Below are 26359 nucleotides of genomic sequence, written 5' to 3'. Positions count from 1 at the left end.
TCTAGGTCACACTGCCGAATGTTCGGTCAGATTCACTGTGAGAAGGCTCCTAGATTTGGCCATTTAGAAACTGCCAGCAACCTTTACCCGTAAAGTTTCACCTGGGGCAGAACCAGGCTGCTTCTTGTGGGAGAGTGAATGGGGGAGTAAAAAGTAGAGCCTGGAAGTGTGAAGATCAAAGGTTTTCCAGAAACTTAGATGCCAGACAAAAGAGGGAAATGTATCCTACATGTAGGGAAGTTTAGGAATCTAAAGAGCCCCTTGTTTGTAGTTCTTGTTGGGGAGAGCTCTTCTTTTTTTGTTTTTATTTTAAAAAACTTTGCATACAGTTTTTTTGATCATATTCTTTTCTTTCCCCTAGTTCTCCCAGATCTTCCTCATCTCCTTACCCACCCAGCTTTATGCTCTGTGTTCTTGCTCTCTCTCTCTCTGAAATCCATAAATCAGAAAACAAAAAACCTAATAAGATAAAAATATCAAACCGAGCCAGGCGGTGGTGGCGCACTCCTGTAATCCCAGCACTCAGGAGGCAGAGGCAGGTGGATCTCTGTGAGTTCGAGGCCAACCTGGTCTACAAAGCGAGTTCCAGGAAAGGCGCAAAGCTACACAGAGAAACCCTGTCTCGAAAAACAAACAAGAAACAAACAAACAAACAAACAAAAACGAACCAAAAAGTGAACAGATAACAAACACAGAGTCATTCTATCTTAGCCAGCTAGTCCAGGTGGTGGGCCTGCCCTGGAGTGTGAGTGAGAGGCTCAGGGACTCTTCATTGGTGCGAAAACAGATTTTCCCTTTCCCCGTAGGCATCAACTACACAAAGCTCTTTGGCTAGAGGTGAGACTTTGTATCCATTTCCCATTCTCTGTGCTGGGATCTTTGCTTTGAGCCTGTGTACATCTTGTTGGCCTGTCACAGTGAGTCTGTATGTGCATCAGTCCTGTTGTGTCTGGACATACTGTTTCCCTGGGGTCATCCACCACCTGGCTCTTTTTTTTTTTTTTTTTTGAATGCCAAATGTCATTTATTGAAGGAGGGAGCAGGTCTTAAATACAGGCTTACAGCACAATGGGAGAACCCCAGGGGGCAGAAGTTCACTACAGATGTTTTCAATCTTGTATCTAAGCTGTTAATGCCCAATATGCAGGATACACAGACAAGGAACTTCCCTTAAGCATTCAGGAGGGTGGAATCTCACAGGGAATTAGCATAGGGAGGATATCAAGGTCAAGGTCAGCAAGCAAGGTAACAGTTACCAAAACAAGGGCCAGGGCCCTGCAGGTCCCCGCCTTTAACTAAAAGCTGAGCTTCTGACTTAGGTTGCGTGGGACATCAGCAGGTCACCTTACCCATCATGGAGACACCTGCCCAGGCCACACAGGCGCTCTGTCTTAGGTTGGTGAGCGCTCCCCCACCCCCCAGCCATTACCCAGCTCTGAATACTCATTGTCATACAGGCTTAATTGTATGTGAGCTGCTGCAGAGTTAACTGCTGCCAAAGATCTCAAAGTGGCGCTGGGCTTGCAATCTGTGTGTTCGACACAGAAAAGACCAACAGAAGTCCTAACCCACCCATAGCCAGTAGGCTAAAGGCAACTGAGCCATTCCCTTCCTTAATGAGCCTTACTGCAAATTGGAGTCCTGGTAAGATGGTATCCCAAAAGCAAATGGAACTTGAGTTTATAAATTTATAACTTTCAAAGCCAATTGAAATGTATATAACTATTGATTTACATTTATCATGCCCAATAGAATGAAAGATTAACTAACTGTGGTAGCTACTTTTGCTGCCAGGGTCTCCACTGTGCTAGTTGTAGTAACCAGTTATGAAATGGCAATCCCAGAAACAGTAGCAGTGGTGGTCGTCACTGTTATAACAGCAACAACAGCAGCAGCGATGTCAAATTCTCTTCTGGAGCGTGTGGGCATCCACTGGCATGGACACAACTCCAGGAACACGAACCACTGAGGCCCATTATTCTTGATCCCAGCACGACTTAAGCTGGCAGCTCTGCAAAAGAACAACTAAGAACCATAAAGAAAAAACAGGCAGCTCACAAGCAGCAGAACTAATGGTCTCATAATGGCTATATTCAGGCTCACAAATTTTAAGGTATCTTCAAAGGGAGCTAAATGAATTTCAGGAGGCCAATAAATGTTGCACAGAACCACTCCTGAAAAGTAGGTACTATACCAGCTTGAAGAGGATTGTGAAAATGAAAAGGCTTAGCTGGCATATTACTGTTAACAAATGGAGGTCAGTGACCTTCAGGGTTGTTCTTAATCTCCAAGGTGTCTGGGTGACACATTCTCAAACATACTTGAAAAAGCAGTTACCATACATTACCTTCTGGAGAATCCAACCGTATGGCTACAGTTCCTAGGCTTTCATTAATGTTTGCCAAAGCTGGTCATATTGGGCTCTCAAACCCCATTGGCATCAGAAGGGGAGAGTTTTTCACAGAGGCCCAATAGGTCTCTGCCATGTTGGGCTTCAGCAGCAGCCACAGGGCACATATAGTGCTCAGGAACTCAAAGAGGAACCTCATTGTCCTGAGGAAAGACATAAATAGAACTCTGGGCCCACACCAACACCAAATCAGGTCCCCTCCAAGTGCCAGTAGAAAGATCCTTCCATCGCTCCAGAGGGTGATTTGCAACAGGAGCCCTCCAGTGCTTATCTGCAGAAGATACTCCAGCAGAATCCACTGGTAAAAAATTTAAAATATATAAAACAAGGGAAAGAATAGAATGTGGAGAGGAAAGATGACCCCCTAGTTCCCCCTACTTTAGCAAAATATGTTTGTTTGTTTGATTTTTTTAATAGTTCAAATTTTCTTTAATTTTTAATTTTTATTTATTTTTTATTTTAAAAAATTAATTAATTAATTATTCTATTATCAGCTTGATACAGTATAAATTCTTATCTTAATAGTGAAATGTTTCATTGAGGCTTGCTCAGTAATTGAGTAAAACCAAAACTTATTATAAGCCACAGTCATCCTAGCGACCCCCATGCTATATATATATAGCCTCCATGGTTCTGTGGGTTGCAGTCTGATTGTTCTTTGCTTTACATCTGAAATCCACTTATGAGTGAGTACATACCATGTTTGTCCTTCTGGGTTTGGGTTACCTCACTCAGGATGATATTTTCTAGTTCCATCCATTTGCTTCATGCTGTCATTGTTTTTCTCTGCTGAGAAGTACTCCATTGTGTATATGTACCACATTTTCTTAATCCATTCTTCAGTTGACGGGCATCTAGGTTGTTTCCAGGTTCTGGCTATTATGAATAGTGCTGTTATGAACATAGTTGAACATGTATCTTTGTGGTATGATTGAGCATTCCTTGGGTATATGCCCAAGAGTGTTATGGCTGGGTCTTGAGGTAGATCGACTCCCAATTTTCTGAGAACCCGCCATACTGACTTCCACAGTGGTTGTACAAGCTTGCACTCCCACCAACAGTGGAGGAGTGTTCCCCTTGCTCCACATCCTCTCCATTGACTGTCATTCCACCACTTGGCTCTTACAGTCTTCTGTCTGCTCTTCCACAGATCCCTGAACCTGTAGGGGAGGGGTTTGATGAAGACATCTCATCTAGGGATGAGTGCTCCACAACCTCTCACTCTCTGGCCTCTCATTGGCCAGTTCTGAGGCTCTGTGTTAATTCCAGTCTACTGCTGGAAGCTCACTACTGCAGGTTGAGTGGTGCGCTGATCGGAATCTGTAAGGGTGTTCTTTATTTACATTGTGCAGTGCGTGCTCCACTGAACTCCTCCACTTCAAGGCCCCTGAAAAGCAGGAGCAGAACAGCCCCTGCTGCTGCCTTTAACTCTGCAGAAGGAATGCTTGAGTAGATTAAGACTTTCTACCATAACTTCCTAAGCAGATCACCGTCACTGCCCTTTCCCTAGTTGACGTAAAGAAGACCAAAGAGAATGTGGTAAACTTTTCCTTGGTAGCAGATACTCAGGGGCATCCTGTACACTGCTTTGGGGCTCATAAAGCATAACATTCTGGTGTTTGGTTTGCACTCCAAAGCTACCTTTGAAAATATGACAGGGATCTTTATTTGCTCTGTATTTTGATAAAGTAGTTGAAGTTCAGGTTCAAGAAGTTTGTCCCAGAGCACACTCCAGTAGCAGTTTCATAGAAAACTGAGACCTAAGTCTTCAATTCTGGATCTTGTAGTCCAAGTAGGTACCCTTCACCAGAGGATTATGTGTGGTATCATTTTGTTTTGTTTTTGGTGAGTGGAAGTATTAAAATTGTCATAGTTTTAGTAGATTTAAAATAAGATTTAAAATAAAATAAGAATGTTATCAGTTAAAATAAGAATGTTATCAGTCAATTTTGTTGTTTTGTTTGAACTTCGTGTTTGCATAAAGGTAACTTGAAGTTAGCTTTAAAAGGAAGCTGTTTATTTGACCATGCTCTAATAGTTAACATATGCTTGAATTATCTATAGTAGCATCCAGTTTGAAAATATTTCTTTTAATTCTTTTGGCAGGAGCATTTGTTTGCAAGTTCTTTTAAGCAAACATTTTTACAACTGTTTCTATTTATTGGCGGAATGAAAATGATTTATTAGGGAAATAGTAAGAGATTTGCGCTGTTGGGACGGTGTAAACACTTCTAAAAGCAGTTGTTCAAGTGAAGTCACAGTTATTGTTCCCTTACAGACAGTCCAAGGTCACACTGTGGAGTGAGTCTTAGCTCTTCAGTAGAGAACAACGTTTTATTCTGTTTGTTCAAAGACTTCCCCTATACCATTTCCTTGGAGAATTTACAACGACACAGAAAGATTATAGAAGTGATTTTTATTCACATATTTTTTTCAAATTAGGCATCAACTATTTCCCTAGGTAGAAGAATGATAGTTATTAGGTAACTACCTGGGTCATGGGATTAACAAATAAAACAGCGGGAAAAAAATAAATATTAGTTGTAATTGGTGTTTGACACTGAAATTTGAAACACCATGTACACGAAATGCTAGTGTATTATTTTAGGGTCATTAGTTGGCTTTGACTTGCATATGGGATTATGCATTTGGTGTTGATTTTACTCAGGCCGTATTACCCAAGACAACTCATCTCTTTACATTTCTAGTTCCTTGTAAAGTGGTAATAATAATGTTACCAGCTCCCAAATGACTTGTTGGGAGGATTCAGTACTCAGAAAGTATAAAGTAAATGTTAGCTCTCATCTGTTATTTGTCATTTGTCTTAGATGTTATAAGAACCGTATTTTATTTTTAAGCCCATTTTTTTGTTTAGCCCAGCATCCCACCGTTAATGTCAAGTCCACCCGTACAGTGGAGGACAGGACTCCCTGATGATGAAGGGCAGCTGTTTAAGTGATAGCTCTCACAAACTTACCATCTCAAAACCAGTCCAGATCAGTCAAATGTCAGTCAGTCAGTTCCCTAGAGTTTCTACATTACACAATTGGGGTTTTTTATTTGTTTGTTTTTGGGGATCAGGCTTTTGCGTAGTGTAGGCTGGCCTTAATCCTGCATCACCATGCCCACCCTGCAGAGTTGTTCTAGGAAAACCCATTTCACTTTAATGGTAATGGTCCATAACAAAATCAGTTTAAGGGGCTAGAGAGATGGCTCACAGGTTAGAAGCAGACGCTGCTCTTCCAGTTTAATTCCCTGTACCCATGTCGGGCAGCTCACAACTGCCTGCAACTCTAGCTTCAGGGGAGCTGATGACTCAGGCCACCACAGGCACCTGCATGCGTACATGAATTGCTAGTGTGTGTGTGTGTGTGTGTGTGTGTGTGTGTGTGTGTGTGTATGTGTGTGTATTTCCACACAGAAAGCGCAAAACACACACACACACACACACACACACACACACACACACACACACATACACACACACACACACGTTACAAACAAAAATAAATCTTAAAAAGAGAAATGTAAGGCCAATTAGAGGGATGAAAAGATAGTCCCTACTGCTCTCAGTGTTTTGAAATTCCTCCTCTGCCCCAGTGACAGGTGGAGGATTTTCTGGCCTTCACGTTTTGCAAAACTCGATTCTTTCTGTTGTCTGCCCTTATCTCTTTTTATCTTTGAAGTCTGAGAGGGTGTTTTGTCTGCCCGATTTGCTTCCTGACTCAAGAGCTCAGAGGCTGATTGGTAGCCAAGGTCAGTGTCATAGATTATGTCTAAAAGCAGAAAGGGGGTTCATGGGTGCTGGATGCGGCCTGCCACCATTGAATGTATCTGTCGTTTCAGATAGCAGTGAGGCACTTTTTGCTTAGACCTGGTCACTGGTCTAGAACTCCTGAGGAAACATTAACAAAGACCCAGCCTCACTTTTTAGCACATTCAAATATAACAGAAAGAAGAAACAGTTAAGTACTTCTCATAACACTCCTTCTAAGCACCCTGAAGCTGATAGCTAGGAAACTTTTTCAAATTTCTTTCTTTCCTTCCTTTTTTTGTGAGACAGGGTTTCTTTATAAAACAGCTTCGGCTGTCCGGGAACTCACAGAGATCCGCCTGCCTCTGCCTCTTGAGTGCTGGGAGTAAAGGCGTGTGCCACCATCGCTCAGCTTCTATTTTTGTTTATTTGTGTGTGTGTGTGTGTGTGTGTGTGTGTGTGTGTGTGTGTGTGTTTATATTTGTTTCTTTTGTCTTTGGTTTCTGTTAACCCTGAGATTTGCCAGAGAAAAACCACCAGGTCCAACATTTTGGCCACATTAACCAAGCTTTTTATTAAAATTTTAAATACTGACAAGATGGAATTTGGTCAGGACCACTCCTGGAAACTTTCCAGCTGAGTGGCCCTGAGACACTCATTGTCAGGGTTTATGTGGACAAAACTCATGCTTTCCCATGAGGCTTTGCTGTACTTTTCAACTCCCAGAATTCCAGGCAGTTATCTGGTCCTTGGGCAGGTGGGACTTCCAGGTTAACTTAGGGTCTCACATTTCCTCCTGGAAGGATCTCTGTGTCCATATCATTGTCATTTGACCGTGACCCTTACATCACGTTTGTTTGTTTTTGTGTCTCTGTTCCATACCCCCCCCCCCCCCCAGCCCTTCAAGGTTGGGTCTGTCCACATCTACCATGGTGCTTGAGTGCTTGATCATAGTTTTAGATGCTCTGGGAAAGTATACACCTGCACACTGCACCTCGCTTCTCACCTGTAAGGTAACTGGGAGCAGACACAGCAGGGTCACTGTTCCAGAGGATGGCCCGGGGGTCTTGTGTCAGCCTGACTTGCTGGGTGTCTCAGTTGGAGAGACCGAGCTAGAACAAGAGCCTTCTCCTGGGGTCCACAGTTGATGTTGTGCTCACCGCCTTACTTGTCCCCCGGAACAAGCTGGGTGGCTCAGGGCTTGGCTTCAGTCCACTGTTTTATGGTTCTGCCACTGTGGCACCTAAGAGCTTTACGGACTTGGAAGGTTGAACTTGGGTGGCCCACAGGATTTGGTAATTAGACAGGGATTTCAGAACGCCTTTGTCTTCCCCAGTGGACCTTCAGCTGACAATAGATGAGTCATTTTGGTCTCTTTCATCATGGTTGAAACAGTCCCATTACTCCTTTTGCCTCTCTCTGTTGAGATCACTATAAGTATTTATTAAAAGGCTCACCAAGCACCTTTTATAAACCATAGTATAAGCTGTGCATGTGGAAAATGAGTATTTTCAGTAAAACCATGTAATTTCCCCTGCAGGTTAACTGAAGTTTGAGGCATTATGAGAGGAAAAAAAAAAAAAGAAAGAAATTCCAGGTTATATTTGAAAATATCCCCAACCCCATTTGTGTTCTGAAAATCCCTAATAGTTCTATGAGCTGATGATAATCTCTAGATCCGAAGGCACTTCCCTATCCCTTCTGGGGTATGATGCACGTTGAACACACTGCCTCTCTGTTGTGTTTGTTGTTGCCATGTGCTACGCTTTCAGCCCTCAGAGCCTGTGGTCCCTAGGTGCACCTTGCAATTATTCCCTACTGTAGTTAGAGGCCGACTCCAGCAACATGGACTTTGGCTGTTTGTGGGGCTGGGGTTGGACGTAGGACCTGGTGCATGCTAGGCAAGTCAAATGCTCTGCCACTGAGCTGTATCACTGGCTCAACTTTTGCTTTTAATTTGGAGTCAGGGTCTTGGTAACTAGTGTAGGAGGCCTTGAACTCACTGGCTCCATGCCTGAGCCTCTGTAGAGCTCGGGCTACAGTCCTGCACCAGCAGGCTGGACTAACACGTGGTTTCTGTGACAGGAGTTATCACTTTCCATTTCAGTCTCAGGACGAAGGTGACGGCGTGATTCATTTGCTTGATTGTTAATCACTGTTCCCTGTGGTGGAGGCAAGGGGAGATGGGAAACGTCAAGTCTGCACTTACAGAACTGAAATCCACCTGTCTGTTTTGTCTCTAAGAGCTGGGCACTGGATACTGGATAGTGGTGGTTTTATGAAAATAGACTTTCTAGTCCAATGGCCGACGTAGAGGGCAGTGATGATGCTACCTTTGGTAGCAGAGCAATCTGAAATTTGAAGTGTTATGTGCTAATATTTAGCTGGACTTCTAAGAAAAAAACATCTCGGGACATCAGATGTCGCAAGATCTTGCAGGTAGGAAATAATAAGCAAGTGCAGAGATGTTTGGAAAGTAGTTTTGATTGATTGTTGGAGGCATTTCAAAGGGGACATCTCAGTGCTTGCATTAGAGAGGGCTTGGATCAAATAAAATCAACCGGGTTACTGAGTGCATGCATGCGTGCATGTGTACGTGCATGTGGTGGGTCATCAGAAAACATTCCTATGTTCTGCAATGGTGTTTTTATTTCTATACAAGGTCTTAGTGAGTTCTTTGGTATCTGACATGTTTCGGTGGTGAGGAAGCTTTCTCTGCTCAGGTAAAATTTAAAAACTTGGATCAACATGAGGTTTTAGAAAGTAAGTCATATTTTACTAAAGTAAGCTTATATTCAAATATATTTTTGCCAGGAAAAAATGTACACATGCTGCTAAGATAAAATGTAAAAGTTTGAAAAAATATGGTGTTTTAGAAAGTAAGTAAAATTTTACTGAAATACACTTCAAATATCACCGGGTAGTGGTGGCGCACACCTGTAATCCCAGCACTCGGGAGGCAGAGGCAGGTGGATCTCTGTGAGTTTGAGGCCAGCCTGGTCTACAGGGAGTGATTCCCAGTACAGCCAGGAAGCTACAGAGAAACCCTGTCTCGAAAAACCAAAAAAAAAAAAAAAAAAGCATTCAAATATCTTTTCCAGAAAATTACATATAGGTGTACATATGAGTGTACACACATAGGCACATGCATACATATGCAGATGTCAGGGCTTTGAAAATGTGCTGTTTGAGCTGGGTGTGGTGGTGCACGCCTTTAATCCCAGCACTCGGGAGGCAGTGCCAGCCAGATCTCTGTGAGTCTGAGGCCAGCCTGGTCTACAGGGAGTGATTCCCAGTACAGCCAGGGCTACACAGAGAAACCCTGTCTTGAAAAAGAAAACCAAACACGCAAAAAAGAAAAATAAGTAAATAAATAAATAAATAATGAGAAAACCCCAAAACCAAAAAGGCGCTGTTTGTCCAGTTATTCCCCACCAAGTAGTTACTGAGGTTCTAGCTGTGGTTTTAGGTTCAGTGAGCTCTCTGCTGTAGAAGAGTGCAGACCACTCCCCCCAGGTCTGGTAGGTAGCTATGGACCTCAGTCCAGGTACTTGATGTTACTGAGTCAGTTTCCTCACTTGAGGAGGAGTATTGTAGTGCCCACAGTCTCCAGTGTGAGACTTAGAGACAAAGAACCACGTGGCACAGCTAGCATAAAATAGACTGATAAAGTATCCTTCTTATCGTCAGCCGAAAAGAACACACAGTGGGTGATGTAGGAGAGGTACCAGAGATATACACACCGTTGCAGTTTAAAGAGAGAGATGATGTAGGAGACGCTTAATTCTCTCTGGGACCCCTACACGAAGGATGGTGCTGCCCTCATTATGGGTTCAACTCCCACCTCTCTGTAAATGCTGTCAGACTCAGCAAGAGGTCTGTCTCCTAAATTCAGTTGACAGTCAAGATGAACCAAACCAGGGGCTGGAGAGACGCCTCCGTGAGTGAAGGTACTTACATGGTAGGAGAAGAGAGCTGACTCCCGTCAGCTGTCCTCTGACCTCTCCACATACTGTAGAGGCTTGTGTGGGTGGCACTCGCATGCATGCATGCATACACATGCGCGCGCACACACACACACACACACACACACACACACACACACACACACACACACACGATTTGAAAAGAATTAGTCACACCGGGAAAGTTTGGGCAAAGCTGCCATGAAAGACTGGCTAGCACCACCATGTAGGAGGATGTAGGCTTTGAAAAATGTAGCAGCTGTGTAAGGAGGCCGCTAGATGACTCTAGAAGTTCCATGGCATGTGCCGGCTGGAAAGGAATAAGTAGCAGACCCCTTCTCCTTTCCTCTTCTTCCTCCTCTCCCTTCATCTTCCTTTTTATGCTCCACTTCACTAATATTTATTGGTATTTGCTTTTAGAGAATATATTCAAAGAGACATTGATACCGAAACTGAATGTCCAGTCTTGATTCCAATTGGATATGGGACAAAAACCCCCTTTACCATTCATTTTCTTTTCACTGAGTTATGATATTTCATCTCTATCATGTCCCAGAATTTCTATGAGCATTTGCTACTCTGTGGACACTTTGTATAGTGGTAGTCTTTTCTTGGGGTCTGGATACAATGAGGGCATTTCATGCTCACTCCCAGCTCTAACACAGGGTTCCAGTGAGTTCCAAATTACATGTCTCATCTGGAAGTCCCCAGGGTCCTGATCTGCTGCTGCTGCATGCTTGTGCCTCATCAGCATGTTTACATTGTCTTTGGGCTAGAGAACCAATAAAAAGCATCATACTTTGTGGTTCAGAAAGGTCATTTTGCTGGTCAGGTTTTTCTGCTGGCTCCATTATATTGTGTAACTCAGAAAATTCCCCGTGAGCTCCAACTTTAACCAAAATAATGAGCATGTGAGAGCCCTGAGTACTGACCATCTTTGTGGTCACCTTGGCTCTCACTTAGGAAAAAGGTGGGCAGAAACAGGTGATCTGATTTTTCTTCCCTGTCCAGCAGTTTCTGAAACTGCACGGTCCCAGATACTTTGAGCACTCATGACGTTCTAACAAGTCACTTGGAGGAAGTTAGCGCCTTTGTCAACCAGCTCAGGAGGTCAAGTGTCTATCTTTGTGATCTGCTTCCGCCCCTGTAGGGGAAGACTGCCCTAGTCAGCCAGTTAATTACCTTGCCGAATGAGCATGTAAACAGGAGATTTCCTTGTTAGAACATAGCAATACACTGATTCTCCAGCCTGTTACATCTTGATACATGCTTGGGATTCTTTGGTTTGAGCTCTTGATTACCACATTGACAAATGGACCTCAAGTTTTCTTCCTGTATTAAATGGAAAAAAAAAATACTGTCTTTTACAGAAAAGATATTCTGTAATTGGGGCTAGAGAGATGTCTCAGTTGTTGAGAGTACTTGCTGGTCTTCCAGAGGCCGGGCTTTGGTTCCCAGTACTCTCACATGGTAGCTTACAACCATCTGTAACTCCAGTTCCAGGGTATCCAGTGTCCTCTTCTGGCCTCCTTAGGTATCGGATACCCATGTGGTACACATATAGGTAAGACACTAATGTATATATAAAACAAGAATTAAAAAGCCGGGTGGTGGTGGCACACGCCTTTAATCCCAGCACTTGGGAGGCAGATCTCTGAGTTCGAGGCCAGCCTAGTCTATAGAGAGAGTTCCAGGACAGGCTCCAAAGCTACACAGAGAAACCCTGTCTCAAAAAAACAAAAAACAAAACAAACAAACAAACAAAACCCAAAACAACAGCAGCAGCAACAAAAATCCTATAAATCACTGAGTTTGAAAGAAAAATAGTATTAAGTAGTTGATTTTGGTTTCTCACTTTGCCTGCGTTAAACTGATAAGTCTTTCCAGGGAGAAATCAGGAGCCTGTGGTTGATGAAGGGGTGAGGTCCGACGGAAGCTCCATACTTGTTTGGCAGTGTGTGTTGTTAAAGGCATGCTGGAACAGCCACCTGGTGAATGATCTCCATGTAAAGCAGTTTGATACCAGCAAGTTTATTGGCTCCAGGTAGCTGAGTAAGCCACCCAGAGGTTAAATGGTTTGCCGCAGGCCACCCATCAAGTGTGTGGTTGAGCCAGATGTAGAACATTGTTCTAATTAGCTCTTGACTTCCAGCTTTGTGCTCAGGCTCACCACTCTGTCCCCACACGTTGGCGCTCACTTGTCAGAGGAGGGGACACTTCGTATTGCTGACCTGTCTGCATATGTTACTGTTACTATTATTATTAGTAGTAGTTAATTCACAACCAAATGAGGCAACGTGTGAGACAGTGAAGTATACTCAGACTGTAGAGTACAAGGAAAGATAAAATTCCAAAAAAAAAAAAAAAAAAAAGTAAGTATAGGAAAGGGATTCCCCAAAAGATAGATGATGATGTAGTGATGGTACGGGAGGGTAAAGGTGCTGTGTTGGCCATCAAGTTCCTCAGCACTTACAATGGAATTTGAGAGATCAGCTGGTCACTGTAGCCCAAGGAAACCAAGGGTGTGGTGAGAGCCTGCGTCTGCGTGAAGAGCTTTCAGCTTTGACAGAAGTGGGGAGGAGTGAACTGGCAGGCGGTGTGGGTGAGGGGGGATGTTCAACATGGATCTGTGTGTGTGTGTGTGTGTGAGAGAGAGAGACAGACAGACAGACAGACAGACAGACAGAGACACTTTAATGTGCTTGAGCCAAAGGAACATAAATCCCTGGGCTCCTAGAGCTTGTTTTAGTGGGGAGAAGAAACCCTAGCATTAAATCAGTAAGGAAATGATAATATTAAAATACGGCAAATGCTTAAAGAGAAAGGTGATAAGGTCTGTGCAGACGTGTAGGCCCTGGTGATGGTACATTCTTCTGACAGGACACGAGGAAAGTGGTTCTTCTGTGTGGTGTTCCTCTTCCTCAGGACATACAGCTCTAGTCTAACCTGAAGAAAACGTCAGAACACACACACAACAAGCCCACATAGAGGAGCTGGTAGACGGCTCAGTGGGCAAAGCGCATGCTGTGCAAGAGGAGGACCTGAGCTGGGACCCCTAGCATCTACTGGCATGATTTAAAGACTGTACTTTCAGTGTTTGTAAAGCATGCATGCATATCCCCCACTGGGTTTGAAATGGTAGGTCAGAAAAGGAATACTGGTAATCTTAGGAGATTAATTTAATGATGTAGATGATGATATTTCTTCTATAAAATGGGAATCTTGTACTTTATGTTGATTTAATACATTAATTTGTCTTAGTCTCTGGTATGCAAGATGAAATTGGGAAAAAAATCCCATTTCACATTTCAGAATTATTAAAACTCATTAGCTAATTCTAATTCAAGAGTTCAAGAGACAGAGGCTTAACTGGAGACTCAGAAAGAACAAACAAATCCAGACCCTGTTTGCATCTGGAAACATGGGGAAATTGTATGATATTCTAACACAATAAATACTGAAACACACAGCAGAGACAAGTCCATAGTTGCCGCCTCTGTATAAGGGAGCTGACCATAGTTGCCATGATCTGTATATGGTGTTGATGTATCTAAAGGAAAGACTTGGGTCTGGGGATAGGGTTCAGTTGGTAGGGTGCTTGCCTGGCATGCTTGAACCCCCGTGTTTGACCTTCAGCATCCACCTGAAATCAAGTGTGGTAGGGAACTCCTAAAGCCCCAGAGCTTGGGAGCTGGAGGCTGGGGAATCAGGAGTCAGGATCACTTCCAGTTTCTTAGTGGAGTTGAGGTCAGCTTGGTAAGTAAACAGATAAATAAAAGTTTGTGTATACTAGTTTAATTTACATATATTAAGCAATATAGTTTGGTGCTACTGATTTAAATAGACTTGTTTAATGACCTAAGAGCTAATAATTAATTGATTAGTCATAGCTTTTGGAAAAAAAAAACAAAACAAAAAACCATGTCACTCTAACTTTTCAGCAGTGTATAATGGTATTAATTGATAGTTTTACCTACTTGTAAGCAGTAAAAAAAAAAAAATGTTGCCTAATTTTATCTGTTCCTTTGGCAAAGATGTATAGGTATATGTATGTGACTTCTGGGCACTTGAAATGCAGCCAGTGTGCCCGAGGAAATTAGATTTACTGAACTTAAGTAGCTATATATAGTCACTGCCTACTCTGTTGTATTGTCATAATCAAGGTCTATTCTAATTATACCCAACCTTGGAAGTCGTCTGGCACTTCCCCTGTAACTTTCTTTCTTCTCGGGTCAAGCTATGAGATTTGGTTCCCCAGGTCCCGAGAGAAGAAACAATGAACTAAAGCCTGCCGCGTGGGCCATAATTTTGCCATAGGCTTGCTCCCCTTCCAACTCTGGCATGGGCTCATAAACCCTTGACCTTTAATCTCAGGCTAGACCCATACTCTGAGGCCAATCTGGAAGCCAGGGAGTTTGGCACTTGAAACCTTTTTTCCAGGAAAACTGGAGAATTCTGAGGGCCAGAGTCATCCATCACTAGGCTTTATAACCCAAGGAAGCACAAGCATCGTGATTTGAACACTCAGGTTTGGTCAAAGGACAGCCTCCCACCCACTTCTCCTGTACCTTCTTACCCAACAGAGCATGAGTGATTTTCGGTGTTGTGAAATCGTTTGTGACTGTTAGACCGATTGCAATAAGCCCAGCCACAGAATCCCTCGTGTTGTCTCTTGCTTACTATCTTCGGCCAACAGATCAGAGGTGTTCTGAGGGCAGACTCTCTACAATTGCTCTCAAAGGTCTCTCTGTGTGAATAAAGGTAGTTGGCCTTGTTTCCCATTATCAAGGAGCACCACCTTGCCCTGCCTAAGTTCTCATACAAAGTAAGGAGTCATGTGTGTTCCTGACAAAGAGAGTTTGTATGTTGTCTGACCCCTGTGTGCATGGCTGACATAGAAGAGGTATAGAAATGGGGGAGTGAGCAGACAGACCTGTGGACTACAGAATACAGTGAACTGTGTGCCAATGTTATCTTGTTTGTCTTCGTCCAGGAAACCCAGGATTGGTGCTGTGTTGCTCTGACAAATACTGCCCTGCTGTCTTCACAGAGGGCCCCAAGCACAAGCTTCCCATGTGTCTGTGCTGGACCTCCTCTAGGCAGCCAGATAGATGAAGGGTTCTTCCACTGGTTCCCACGGCTGCATTGCTGAGACACTGCTCTGTGTTGGCTGAATGTTCGCAGCAGCCTTTCCTGAAGCAGTGTAGGAAGCTTCGACCGCTTGGAACCCGTGTCATGGAAGCTTTGGAGGTGGATGACATCAGCCCTGCCTTAGAGGTGACTGAGGACTTCTTTAGCACTTTTGATAGTAAGCTGGAAAAGGCTGTGCCGCAAGCAGAGGTGTATGGGATTCAGGAAGTCCCTGAACTGGTGGGGCATGAGGTCCTCAGTACCATAACCGACAATGGTGCTTTGAGAAATGTTGCCTCCCTGGGCAAGGGGACCATGATTTGGGACCACTGTAAGAGCAGGCTCCTAGAAACCAAAGCTCAAAATGTCTTCCCTGCCAAAGAACAGCTTATGGTCCAGAGAGGGACAGCCCCAGATAACCTCTCCTGGATGGAGCAAAAGGAAGCGTCAACCTTCAACTTTTTTAACATCTGTCAGCGTCGGAGGGACAGACCTCGCTCTGTGAATGACTTATTGGATGAGACCACAACTTTCAAGCCAGGACATGCTCGGTCAAGGTCCGACATAACCCATGTAGACTGGCGGCTTGTCCTTAGCACCATGCCTTTGCAGCAGCAACAGCAACAACTAGCCCTTCAAGGCCCTCACTTTGCCAGGCCGTCTTTTCTGTTGCCTTCGCCCAGTAAGGTTGAAGATGCCCAAGGAAATACAGGTATGTTCATATCCGATTTAGTGAACAGCTGTTCATTTCTCCTTTGTCTCCCTCACATCTGCTGACTCTCCAGTATCCACACCTGCCTTCTCTCTGTCCCAAACTTTGTTCTTTGCTTCAAATCAGCTCTCTTTTTATCTTCTGAAGAGGTATTTAGTGAAATTATGACTCTGGTTAAACCTCTCTTCCTAATGGTCTACATTAGAATATTCTTACACCAAATGTAGTATTTTCCTCTGAACACTCTGTGGGTACTGCTCATTCATATCAGATGTTTATCGGGTCACACTCTGGACTTTCTTAACCCTACTCCCTGGTGAGTCTAAGATGTGTGGAGATACTCTGTCCTACAAAACTTTTCTTCAGTGAAGTTTCGGGAAATTACTCAGAATGAGAGACAGTAGATGGCCACTGAAATGTGTGTGTGTCAGTGACGACAAGAGAACAGGAGAAGCGGAAGGCACCGTGAACTGGGCTGCTCCAAAAGAGCCAGCTTGCAGGGGATATGAAATGAAGGACTTGGAATTCAGAAACAGTTATGGAAGATGGTAGTCAGAATCGTAGTCTGAGCACAGGTGAGGAAGGGCAGAGTGTAGCCCAATTGTAGAGCAAGGCCGTGGGTTCAGTACCCAGCCCCATAGGCCGGGGGAAGGGAAATGAAATGCAGTGGAGAGTAAGCAGACCTTGTGGGTGGAGAGGAAAAGAGCCAGTGGCCGTCGGAACTATGATTCAAGTCTCATGGTGTAGGGCCTTTCATTTTCCTCCAGGTAAACACAGCTGTGTGCGTCTATCTGTGTCAGACTTACGTGCTCACACACGAACTCTCCTATGTGACATAAAAAGCCATCTTTCCATCTACCACAGCATTTTCCTTCAAGATTTAAAAAAAACTACTTTATGACTATCAATTTTTATTACTGATGATTCTTTAATTACTCTTGTAGTTGGAGAGCTTCTCTTCAGGTGCCACCAAGCCCCCGCGGTCCCATAACCCACGTATAAAATAATCATACGGACACTTATATTATTTAAACTGCTTGGCCATTAGCTCAGGCCTGCCATTGTCTAGCTCTTACTCATATTTAACCCATTTCTATTAATCTATACTTTGCCACGTGGCTCGTGGCTTACCAGTACCTTAACATCTTGTCATGGCCGTGGCTGGCAGTCTATCTCCTCAGCCTTCCTGTTCCCAGCCTTCTCCTCTTCCTTGTCCCGCCTACCCTATCCTTCCTGCCTGGCTACTGGCCAATCAGCACTTTATTTATTTTAACCAATCAGAGCAATACATTTGACATACAGAACATCCCATAGCACTTATTCTACTCAACTCTTAAATTTAAATGGCTTCTCCTCAACTCACTGGTGTGTGGGGGGCTGGGGGGGGTGTTCATGCTTTACAGTATGCTGAACTGAACCTGGGACTTTGAATAGTTAGGCAAATGCTCTGCTATAGGCTTCCTCCCCTCTCCTCCAGCCCCCAGTTGGTTCTCTGTGTGTGTGCGCATGTATTTGTATAATGTTTGTTGTTTGTTTTGTTTTTTAGAAGGGCCAGTAATTGAATCTTGGATTTCTAGGTAAACACTCTACCATGGAGCTGCCTCTCAGCCTTTATTGTCTATGTTCTACTGCTAATTTAAAAAATTAAATTGTATGTGCATGAGTGTTTTGCCTGCATGTATGTATGAGTACTGTATAGGTGCAATGCCCCCAGTGGTCAGAGAGGCTTGATCCCCAGGAGTTGGAGTACAGTTGTGAGCCACCATGTGGGTGCTGGGAACTGAAACCCAGGTCCTCTGTAAGAGCAACAAGGGCTCTGAACTGAGGCATCTCTCCAGTCCCTTTACTGCTGTTTTCAAGTTAGATTCTATACCTACTGTTGTTGGGTAGTCAACTGATACATCTAACATTTCAGTAAGTAAGGTTAATTTGTAAGTGTGATCTGAGCCAAGGTATCATTTGGAATATAGAGAAGGAAATACAGGGTTTCGGTCCATGACACACCACATTTCCACATACAGTACCAAGTTACCCTTCAAGACCCTTCTCTTCCCTGTCAGATTCGAAGCTTGCCAGTCCTCCTCTTCCCTTCCAGGGCAGTGGTTCTCAACCTTCCTAATGCAGTTCCTCATGTTGTGGTGATCATACAATTATTTCGTTGCTACTTCATCACTGTAATTTTGTTCTTGTTATGAATTGTGTAAATATCTGAGATGTAACTCCCAGTAGGGTCACGCACGACCCACAGGTGGAGACCCACCGTTCTAGACTCAGATCTCCAAGAACAGCTAGTAGGGTTATGACTATAGGACTAGAAGGAAAGGGACATAAAAAATGTGACTGATTTAGAGACTGAGGAGACAAGACATTGCTGGGACTCCTGAGCCTGGAGGATCTGACAGCTTTGTGTTTGATCTGCTATATTTATGTAGTAGGTAAGTGCTTCCACTAGCAAATGACCTCAGTAGATTTTTCTGTTAGAACTCACATGGAATTCTGTCACAGTAACCATTTGTAGGTCCTCAGCAGGACCCGGATGAAGAGGTTACCCTATTTCCAACTTTATTTTTCCAGTTTGTTCTGATTATAAATACAAGAATTGGCCATCCTTGTAGCTAACAAACCATGATGTTTATTCTTTTTTTATTTTGCTTTTTTTTTTTTTTTTTTTAAATGTGGAGCTGAGGAAAGAACCCAGGGCCTTGTGCTTGCTAGGCAAGCGCTCTACCACTGAGCTAAATCCCCAACTCTGTTGCTTATTTTTTTCAAGACAGGGTTTCTTTGTGTAACCCTGGCTATCCTGGAACTCTCTCTGTAGATTAAACTAGCCTTGAACTTAGAGAGATCTGCCTGAGTATTGGGTTTAAAGGTGTGTACCACCATTCCTGGCTTGTGATTGTTATTCTTCAGTTCTTGAGTTTTAAAATTCTGAGTACTAATTTTCTCGTGAAATAGTGATTTTTGAAAAGGAAATTATAACACATGGACTTTGCAGGTTTAGAATAACACATCTTAGCCACTGCTGGTCATTGCAACAGGAATAGACAAACTCGGGCAAAAGGCATGGCCGGCTTCTCACATCTTTTCTTTCTCACAAGCACTGGGAAACAGGCAAGATGTGTCATGTTTTTATTTCCTGTCAGGTAAGGAGAAGGGGCCGGCAGGGGCCTCCAGCAGTTAGGCTGAGAGTAGAAAAGCATTCTAGATTTGTGGCTGATCACCCATTTGGAGGAGTACACAGTTCTCATCTAGGTGTATTTGGAGAGCTGATGTGAATTGACCCCATGGATTTGGAGGCACAGAAATCAGCCAGTCTCCTGGGGTCAGGGCTGTCCCACAGGGTGAGTTCCCAGTGACAGAGCCACCCAGGGCACAGCAGACACTGGGAAGGCAGTAACGTATGAGCTGACCTTTGGGGCCTTATCACATTTTTTGACTGTCTTATTTTAGAAGCTTGTGAATGCATTCTGGAGACTGCTTTGCCTCAGACATAGCCAGACCAGAGCTGACTCTTTCCAAAGGAATGTTGGCTGAACTAATGGAGAGCGTGCTTCAGGGGGTCCAGCCATGGGGTATGGCTTGAATCCAGCCTCACTGTTATTATTATTATCATTGTTGTTGTTGTTATCATTATTTTCAGGACAAGGTTTCTCTGTGTAGCTTTGTGCCTTTCCTGGAACTCACTCTGTAGCCCAAGTTGGCCTCGAACTCACAAAGATCCGCCTGCCTCTGCCTCCCCAGTGCTGGGATTAAAGGTGTGCGCCACCACTGCCCAGCCAGTCTCATTATTGCAGTGTGCAGTTATCTGAAAATGACTGGCTAAGAAATGTCAGGGGACTCCGGGCGGTAGTGGCGCACGCCTGTAATCCCAGCACTCGGGGAGGCAGAGGCAGGTGGATCTTTGTGAGTTCGAGGCCAGCCTGGTCTACAGAGCGAGATCCAGGAAAGGTGCAAAGCTATACAGAGAAACCCTGTCTTGAAAAAACCAAAAAAAAAAAAAAAAAAAAAAGAAATGTCAGGGGCAAGGTCATAAAGTGATAAAAAGGAACAGACCTAAGGCAAAGTGGCAGTCCTTATAAAGGATTTCCAAGTATGTGGCAGAGCCCAAAGCTTCCATAGCCCAGCATCTTCCATCCCAGTGTCCGCTGTACCCAGGCCGCCGTACCACGCCGAGAGCTTTGACTCCACTGTACAATGTGATTTCCAGTCCTAGCACTGATCCTGTTGTATAAAGACATGCTCTTAAGGAATATAGATGAGTGTCCGTCCTTAATGGTTTTCAACTGTGCCTCACTGTGTTTTTATTCACTGAGGAACAGTACACTCATAGGCATGGAGGAATTCCTCAGAGCATAAAAAAGGTAGAGTCACTGGGCAGTGGTGGCACACGCCTTTAATCCCAGCATTTGGGAGGCAGAGGCAGGCGGATCTCTGTGAGTTCAAGGCCAGCCTGGGCTACCAAGTGAGCTTCAGGAAAAAGGCACAAAGCTACATGGGGAAACCCTGTCTTGAAAAACAAACAAACAAACAAACAAACAAACAAACAAAAAAAGAAGTTAGAGTCCTGCCATCTCAGAATGAAGTCCAACTATACACACCTTAAGTCCAACGAACATGTGGTTGTTAGATACGTTTTTCTATTGAATAATAGATTGTATGCGCACACACACACACACACACACACACACACATACACACACACAGAGGTGAAGACACATGGTAGATGAAGACAAGACTGTCTAGAAGGAATATTCAAGCAAGACGCAGGAGTCTCTTCCCAACTCTACTCCTGACTCACTGTATAGTTCGAAAAAACCTCTCACTGTCTCTTTATCTACCTACTGAGACAGATTAAATTATCTCTGCAGTCTTCCTAGCCCCCAAACTGCATCATTCTAGGATATGTTTAAACAGATTCTGACTCACGGTTGTGTGGGAACTAATTGCTATATTCAGATCAACAACTAAAGATCATGAGTGAAACTAAAGTGTGGTTAGACTTTCCTAACAAGTGAGAGATTTCTCTGTGACTTGTAAGTCTACTGCTGCATGAAGTGCAGTGGTAACTTTTTAAATGGAAAAAAAAAAAACTTAAAGGACTCTTTGTATTCGCTATAGAGCCCTGAAACTCAACAAACTACCAGAACGGAACTCACTTTTCCTCCCTGACTGTGCTCACATTTTCATCTGCTCGGCGAGGGCAGTGGTCAGCTGAGCTTTTGTTTCGGAAGGTGCCGCGCTCTGGTGACCCGGGCCGCTCCTAGGCGTCTGTTTTCTTGTTCTGAGTACTTGAGGAGAAGGTCTCAAGCAGGGATGTTCTTTATGGCTAGACAGACCGCCGCAGTCCAGTCCTTCATCCTGGGCTTTATGCTACTGCTTCAGTTCTCTCTTCCCCATCTTTCACTGAAAAAAAGACAAATTTGGGACTTGTACTAAAATGACTGCGTTTTCAATTACGCTGTTTCTCAAAAGCCCCGGAGCCAGGAGAGATGGAAATATTCATGCCGGCTTAGAATAGGTGAGGTCACCAGGACACGGTCTCTTGCTGAATTTGTGATTCACCCTCCAACAGACGAGTCAGTACAAAGAAGTTGCTAAAATAGGTTGCAGGAAGTTGATTGTGTATGGCCATACGGATCATTTTCACTGGTTAATGATCCCATGTTGGCCATCAGATACCCAGTGACCCACTGACAGCCTGCCTGTATTCCAAGTCCTTATGCTGCCCTAAGAGACCCATGAAAATGGAGCGTTTGATGGTCTTCGTGGGTGTCCTCTTAACTCATTTTATTTTCTTTTGACTGGAAAAACTGTGTTATTAATTTTTCAAACTGCTGGAGTTATCTTTCCAAAACACAGACCTTTTTTTGCTACATGTTCATAGAAATGAAATATACAGGGCTGGAGAGATGGTCCAGAGGTTGAGTACTGGCTGCTCTTGCAGAAGACCTGGATTTGATTCCCAGCACCTATACACCTGTAACTCCCGTTCTAGGAGATCTGATGCCCTCCTTGACCTCCAGACACATGCATGGTAAACAGACATACATGTAGGCAGGAGATTCTTACAATAAAAGTAAAAATATGAAATTGAAAAGAAGAAAGAAAGGAAGAAACCGTGCATGGCTCCCCATTACTTGTGAAGCTGTGTGAACTTAGAGGCATTCCGGTATCTTTCCAGTGTTATCACCTGTGTGATATGTCGTGCTCTGCTGTGGGTTTTTGCCCTTTTTGAAAGGACCATGTGCTTCCCGGATCCTGGCTTTTGTCCTAGCTGTGTCTTCCTAGCAGGAGATTCTCCTTGTCCTTTGTGCTTCCCATAAATCCTCCGTTATCTTTCAAGGACAAGTTCAAATGCCATGTTGTCCCTCAGACTTTTCTAGCTTTTTTTCTTCTTCAGTATCCCATGTTTTCTTCCAAGCACATTTTCTTCTCTTGTATAGTACAGTTAATTGCTTTCTGTCAGTCTCCTACCTTAGAAGCCCTTTAAAGATGTGAATCATATTGTAGAAAACTTGGTTCTGGACCAAATGTGAGCATGTGGACAGTTGAAATTGTGCGTGCGTGTGTGCGTGCGTGCTTCTGTCTGTCTATCTGTGTGTGTCTGTGTGTGTCTGTGTGCCTGTGTAGAGGCAGGGAGCCCCATCAAATGTCTTCCTCCATTACTCTCCACCTTACTTTCTGAGGTAGGGTTTCTTACTTAACCTGGCTCTTGCTGATTCTGCTAGGTTGGCTGGCCAGCAAGCCCCAGGGACCCATCTGTCCCAGCTTCCCCGAGATGGGGTTACAGGTCCCTGCTGCCACAGCTGGCCTTTTGCAGTTGGTACTAGGGATTGAAGTCAGATCTTCATGCTTCCGTGATAAGCACTTTACCAACCGAGCCATCTTCCTGACCCTTGAGAGGCTGAAGTCTTTGTGTTAGCACTTAGGAAAATCGGGACAGATAATGAATTGGTGAGCTCTTCCTTGGGGAAGACTGTGTCCCCCAACTCTCAGCGTTTCTTAGGTACCTGTAGTTCTCTCTGTAGGCCGGGGTTTCCCTGTCCACATTAGTGGGTCTGTTGCTCTTGTTCAGCTCACGGTTAGGCAGTCATGTTGACATAGCTGATGGGTATAGCTTCTGACATTGCTAGCCCTGAAAACGTACATGCAAGTGTGTTATACAGACAGAGGAGATTGTGTTGGTGTGTTTAGGAATATATCTGTATATACAGATACATAAGTGTAACAATAATTAGTCAAAAAAGAGGCCATGAATTTTAAAGAGAGAAGGAATGGTATTTGGGAAGGTTTGGAAGGAGGAAAGGAAAAGAGGGAATGATATATTATAATCTCAAAAAATAAAAGAAATAATTTAAATAAAATCAGGACAGAATAGCTACATTTTTTCCTTCTAAAATGGAAATGGCTTCTGTTCCCCTCACCTTAGCTGTGTCAAGTTGAATAAGACTTGTTATTAATACTCTTAGTAAGAACTACCATTTAATGAGAGTTAATTTTGTATCCAGCCCCTGCTAAGAAGTGCTCATTCATTATCTTAATATTTACAGTAGCTTACTATAATGGGTAATATTGACCTAATTCTACAAATGAGGAAATGGAGACATGTGACCTGACCCACAGCCCTGTGGGGGAGACTGACCAGAGAGGACATGTGACTGCTCTGATACACTGCCTCCTGACTCTAAGGATGTTGAGGACTTATTTGTTCCATCACAGATAAAATAGTTGGAACCAGATTGAAAGTCTGGAAATTAGACCTCCACTCTCAACTTTCCACCTGTAACATAATTCTTGCGTGGAACCTCTTTGCAGATTCTAAATCAGAATGTTCTCAAAAGCCAGTGAACAATGGCCTGTGACATGGCTTTTAATTTTTTTCCTCATCAGTTACTGAATACTTGGCAGATGCCAGGTACAGTGTGCAAAAACACTTAGCAAAAATTCCGGAGAGAGGTGGTCCCAGGGCTGCTTCTCTGTTTGCGCGTTATCTTCAGCATATTGATGATGTCTCTTTTCTCTGCCCATTGGTACCACATGGCTACAGCATCCCCAAGGCTCATCTTCTTTGAAACTCCAAAGGGGAGACAGCAACTCTTTTGGGTCTCTTTCCCAGAGTCTCCTAATATCACCCCAGTTTCAGACTGGGTGGCATGCCCAATCTCAAGGCAATTTCAAGTGAAGGACAATAGGGTTTTGGTTTTTGTTTGTTTGTTTGTTTGTTTGTTTGTTTTTAAGATTTATGTAGTTAGAGTTTTCCTACCTGGCCCAGAGTCAGGACAAATCTCTCTCATCCACCAGTCCCACAGTCTCTCAGACCCAACAAAGTAAGCACACAGAGACTTATATGACTTACAAACTGCCACTTACAAACCGTGGCAGACTTCTTGTTATCTACTTCTTTTATCTTAAATTAACCCATTTCTGTTAGTTTATACTTTGCCACATGGCTTGTGGCTTACCAGTGTCTTTACATGTTGCTTCTCATGGCGGCGGCTGGCAGTGTCTCTTTCCACCCAGCCTTCCACCTCCCAGAATTCTTTTCTCTCTTGTCCCACCTATACTTCCTGCCTGGCCACTGGCCAATCAGAACTTTATTTACAGAGCGATATCCACAGCAAATTTATTTATTTAGTATACAGAAGAGGGTGCCAGATCTCATTACAGATGGTTGTGAGCCACCATGTGGTTGCTGGGAATTGAACTCAGGACTTCTGGAAGAACAGTCAGTGCTCTTAACCTCTGAGCCATCTCTCTAGCTCGACAATAGGGTATTGTAAGTGGTTTAAATAAATTATGATTCTTTCCTCAGGCCAGGAGAGAGGCCATCTCCCCCTGAGCATATTGTCACCATATTTGAACAAAATTTGGGTTCTCCTGGTGAAGCATTTGACAGGTTTTGCCTTAACTGAAGTTGAGAGGGTGGATTTCTAGGATTCCTTCTGGTTGGTGCATTTCTATGATTCTCTAAGTTATACAAAGATGTGATGGAGTGACAGTCTTAAAATCTAAGTAATGGAGAGTCTTTTATGTTTATTTTCTTCAGATTATAGAGACAGAACAGAAAGTTTACTGTGGCATATAATGACATAAATGTTCATGTTTGAGATTGTTTATAAGGTTAAAAAGTTGAGTTTGTGATCTCCTAGTCAATTTTACATCAGAGAAGAGAAATGACCAGGACTGAACTGACCGTGGCTACTGTTGCCTACCACAAGGAATGAGCATATCTTAGAGCCTATGCAGGTGACCTGCTTTTTCTTCTAGGTTTATGAGGGAGAACAAAAAAAAAGATACCCTCTCTTTACCCATAGGAAAGATCTCCAGTGTAACTGTAAAAAGAATGTTGTTTGATGTCACCAGCATCAAATTATCTTTTCTGACAGAATATGTTTATTAAGCTGAGTGTGTGGGATAGCACCTCTGTATTATGCTGGCCAGAAGTATGCTGGCACCATGGAGCATACTCAAAATGGTTCCCATAGTATCCCAGCTCCATAGGCTTCAGATGCTTTATATGCTCATGGGCAGTGCCTGACTAACACAATCCTGGTAGTTTCACTTCTCTCCTGTACCTGAAATGAAGAGAAACAAAGGCTTAAAATTAGTTCAAAGTGTTTTCCTAGCTTCTGCCTTTAACACAATCAAAAACAATAACATGAAACAAATTAGACAGCTGTCAGCTGTGTTTTATGGCTAAAAATTGCAAAGAAAAGAGTGAGTTAGTGATCTAGGATGCCAGAGAAGTCTTCAGTGAGGAAGGAGTATTCCAACTGAGAGTTGAGGGCTATCTACAAAGCCAAGGTGTGGTGAGAACGTCCCCCATAGGGTGGGATGGCTGGGGAACTGACCTGCAGCAGGAGAGTAGGGGCTCAGGTGATGGAGGATATTCAAACCAGACACATTGACTTAATGTCTTTCAGAACACTCAAAAAAAAAATCCTGAGAGTCAAGATTAAGAATCTTTACAGGGAAGTTGGCAGGGGTGAAGGGCGGGATAGGATAGCCACCTTCCTAGCAGCCATTTGTGCCCATGTAAGAGCCACTGATGAGAACAACCATTGGCTTTCATTTGCGTGCTCTGCCCTGGGAAGGAGGGGTAACCTCTTGGCAAGTTTAGGAGAGGAACTAGGTGACAGCCTCTCTCATAAGAAGCACCAGTTCTGCTTCTGATCTGCTCCAGATCTGCTCCTGCATGCCATCTGTCTTGCATGTGAGTCCCTCAGAAGGGGAGGGCTGTGGCTGTTGAGGACAACTTGTGACACAACCCTATAACCCCAGGGTTGTGTTTGCTTAAACGTAAGTTGCATCGTCCAACCAGCTGATCATTGTATGTGCGTGTGTCTGAGTACACTGTCAGTGTCTCTGTTGATTTAAAGCTTTGGTGA

General features: G+C 43.7%; 1 protein-coding gene across 1 annotated transcript in view; it reads left to right on the top strand.

The window, feature by feature from the left end:
• The window catches only part of Plekhm3 (pleckstrin homology domain containing M3), a 162477-nt gene that overhangs the window by 6344 nt on the left and 129774 nt on the right, over nucleotides 1-26359 (top strand). Inside the window, exon 2 of the mRNA XM_036173200.1 lies at nucleotides 15123-15971. Coding sequence (XP_036029093.1) covers nucleotides 15365-15971 — 607 coding nt within the window. The 5' untranslated portion in view covers nucleotides 15123-15364. The remainder of the gene's footprint in view (nucleotides 1-15122; nucleotides 15972-26359) is intronic.

The sequence above is a fragment of the Onychomys torridus genome, chromosome 23 (assembly GCF_903995425.1).
Source record: "Onychomys torridus chromosome 23, mOncTor1.1, whole genome shotgun sequence".
NCBI classification, from domain to species: Eukaryota; Metazoa; Chordata; class Mammalia; order Rodentia; family Cricetidae; genus Onychomys; species Onychomys torridus.
The sequence above is the reverse complement of the archived record's forward strand: the minus strand, read 5'-3'. Positions and strand labels throughout refer to the sequence as shown.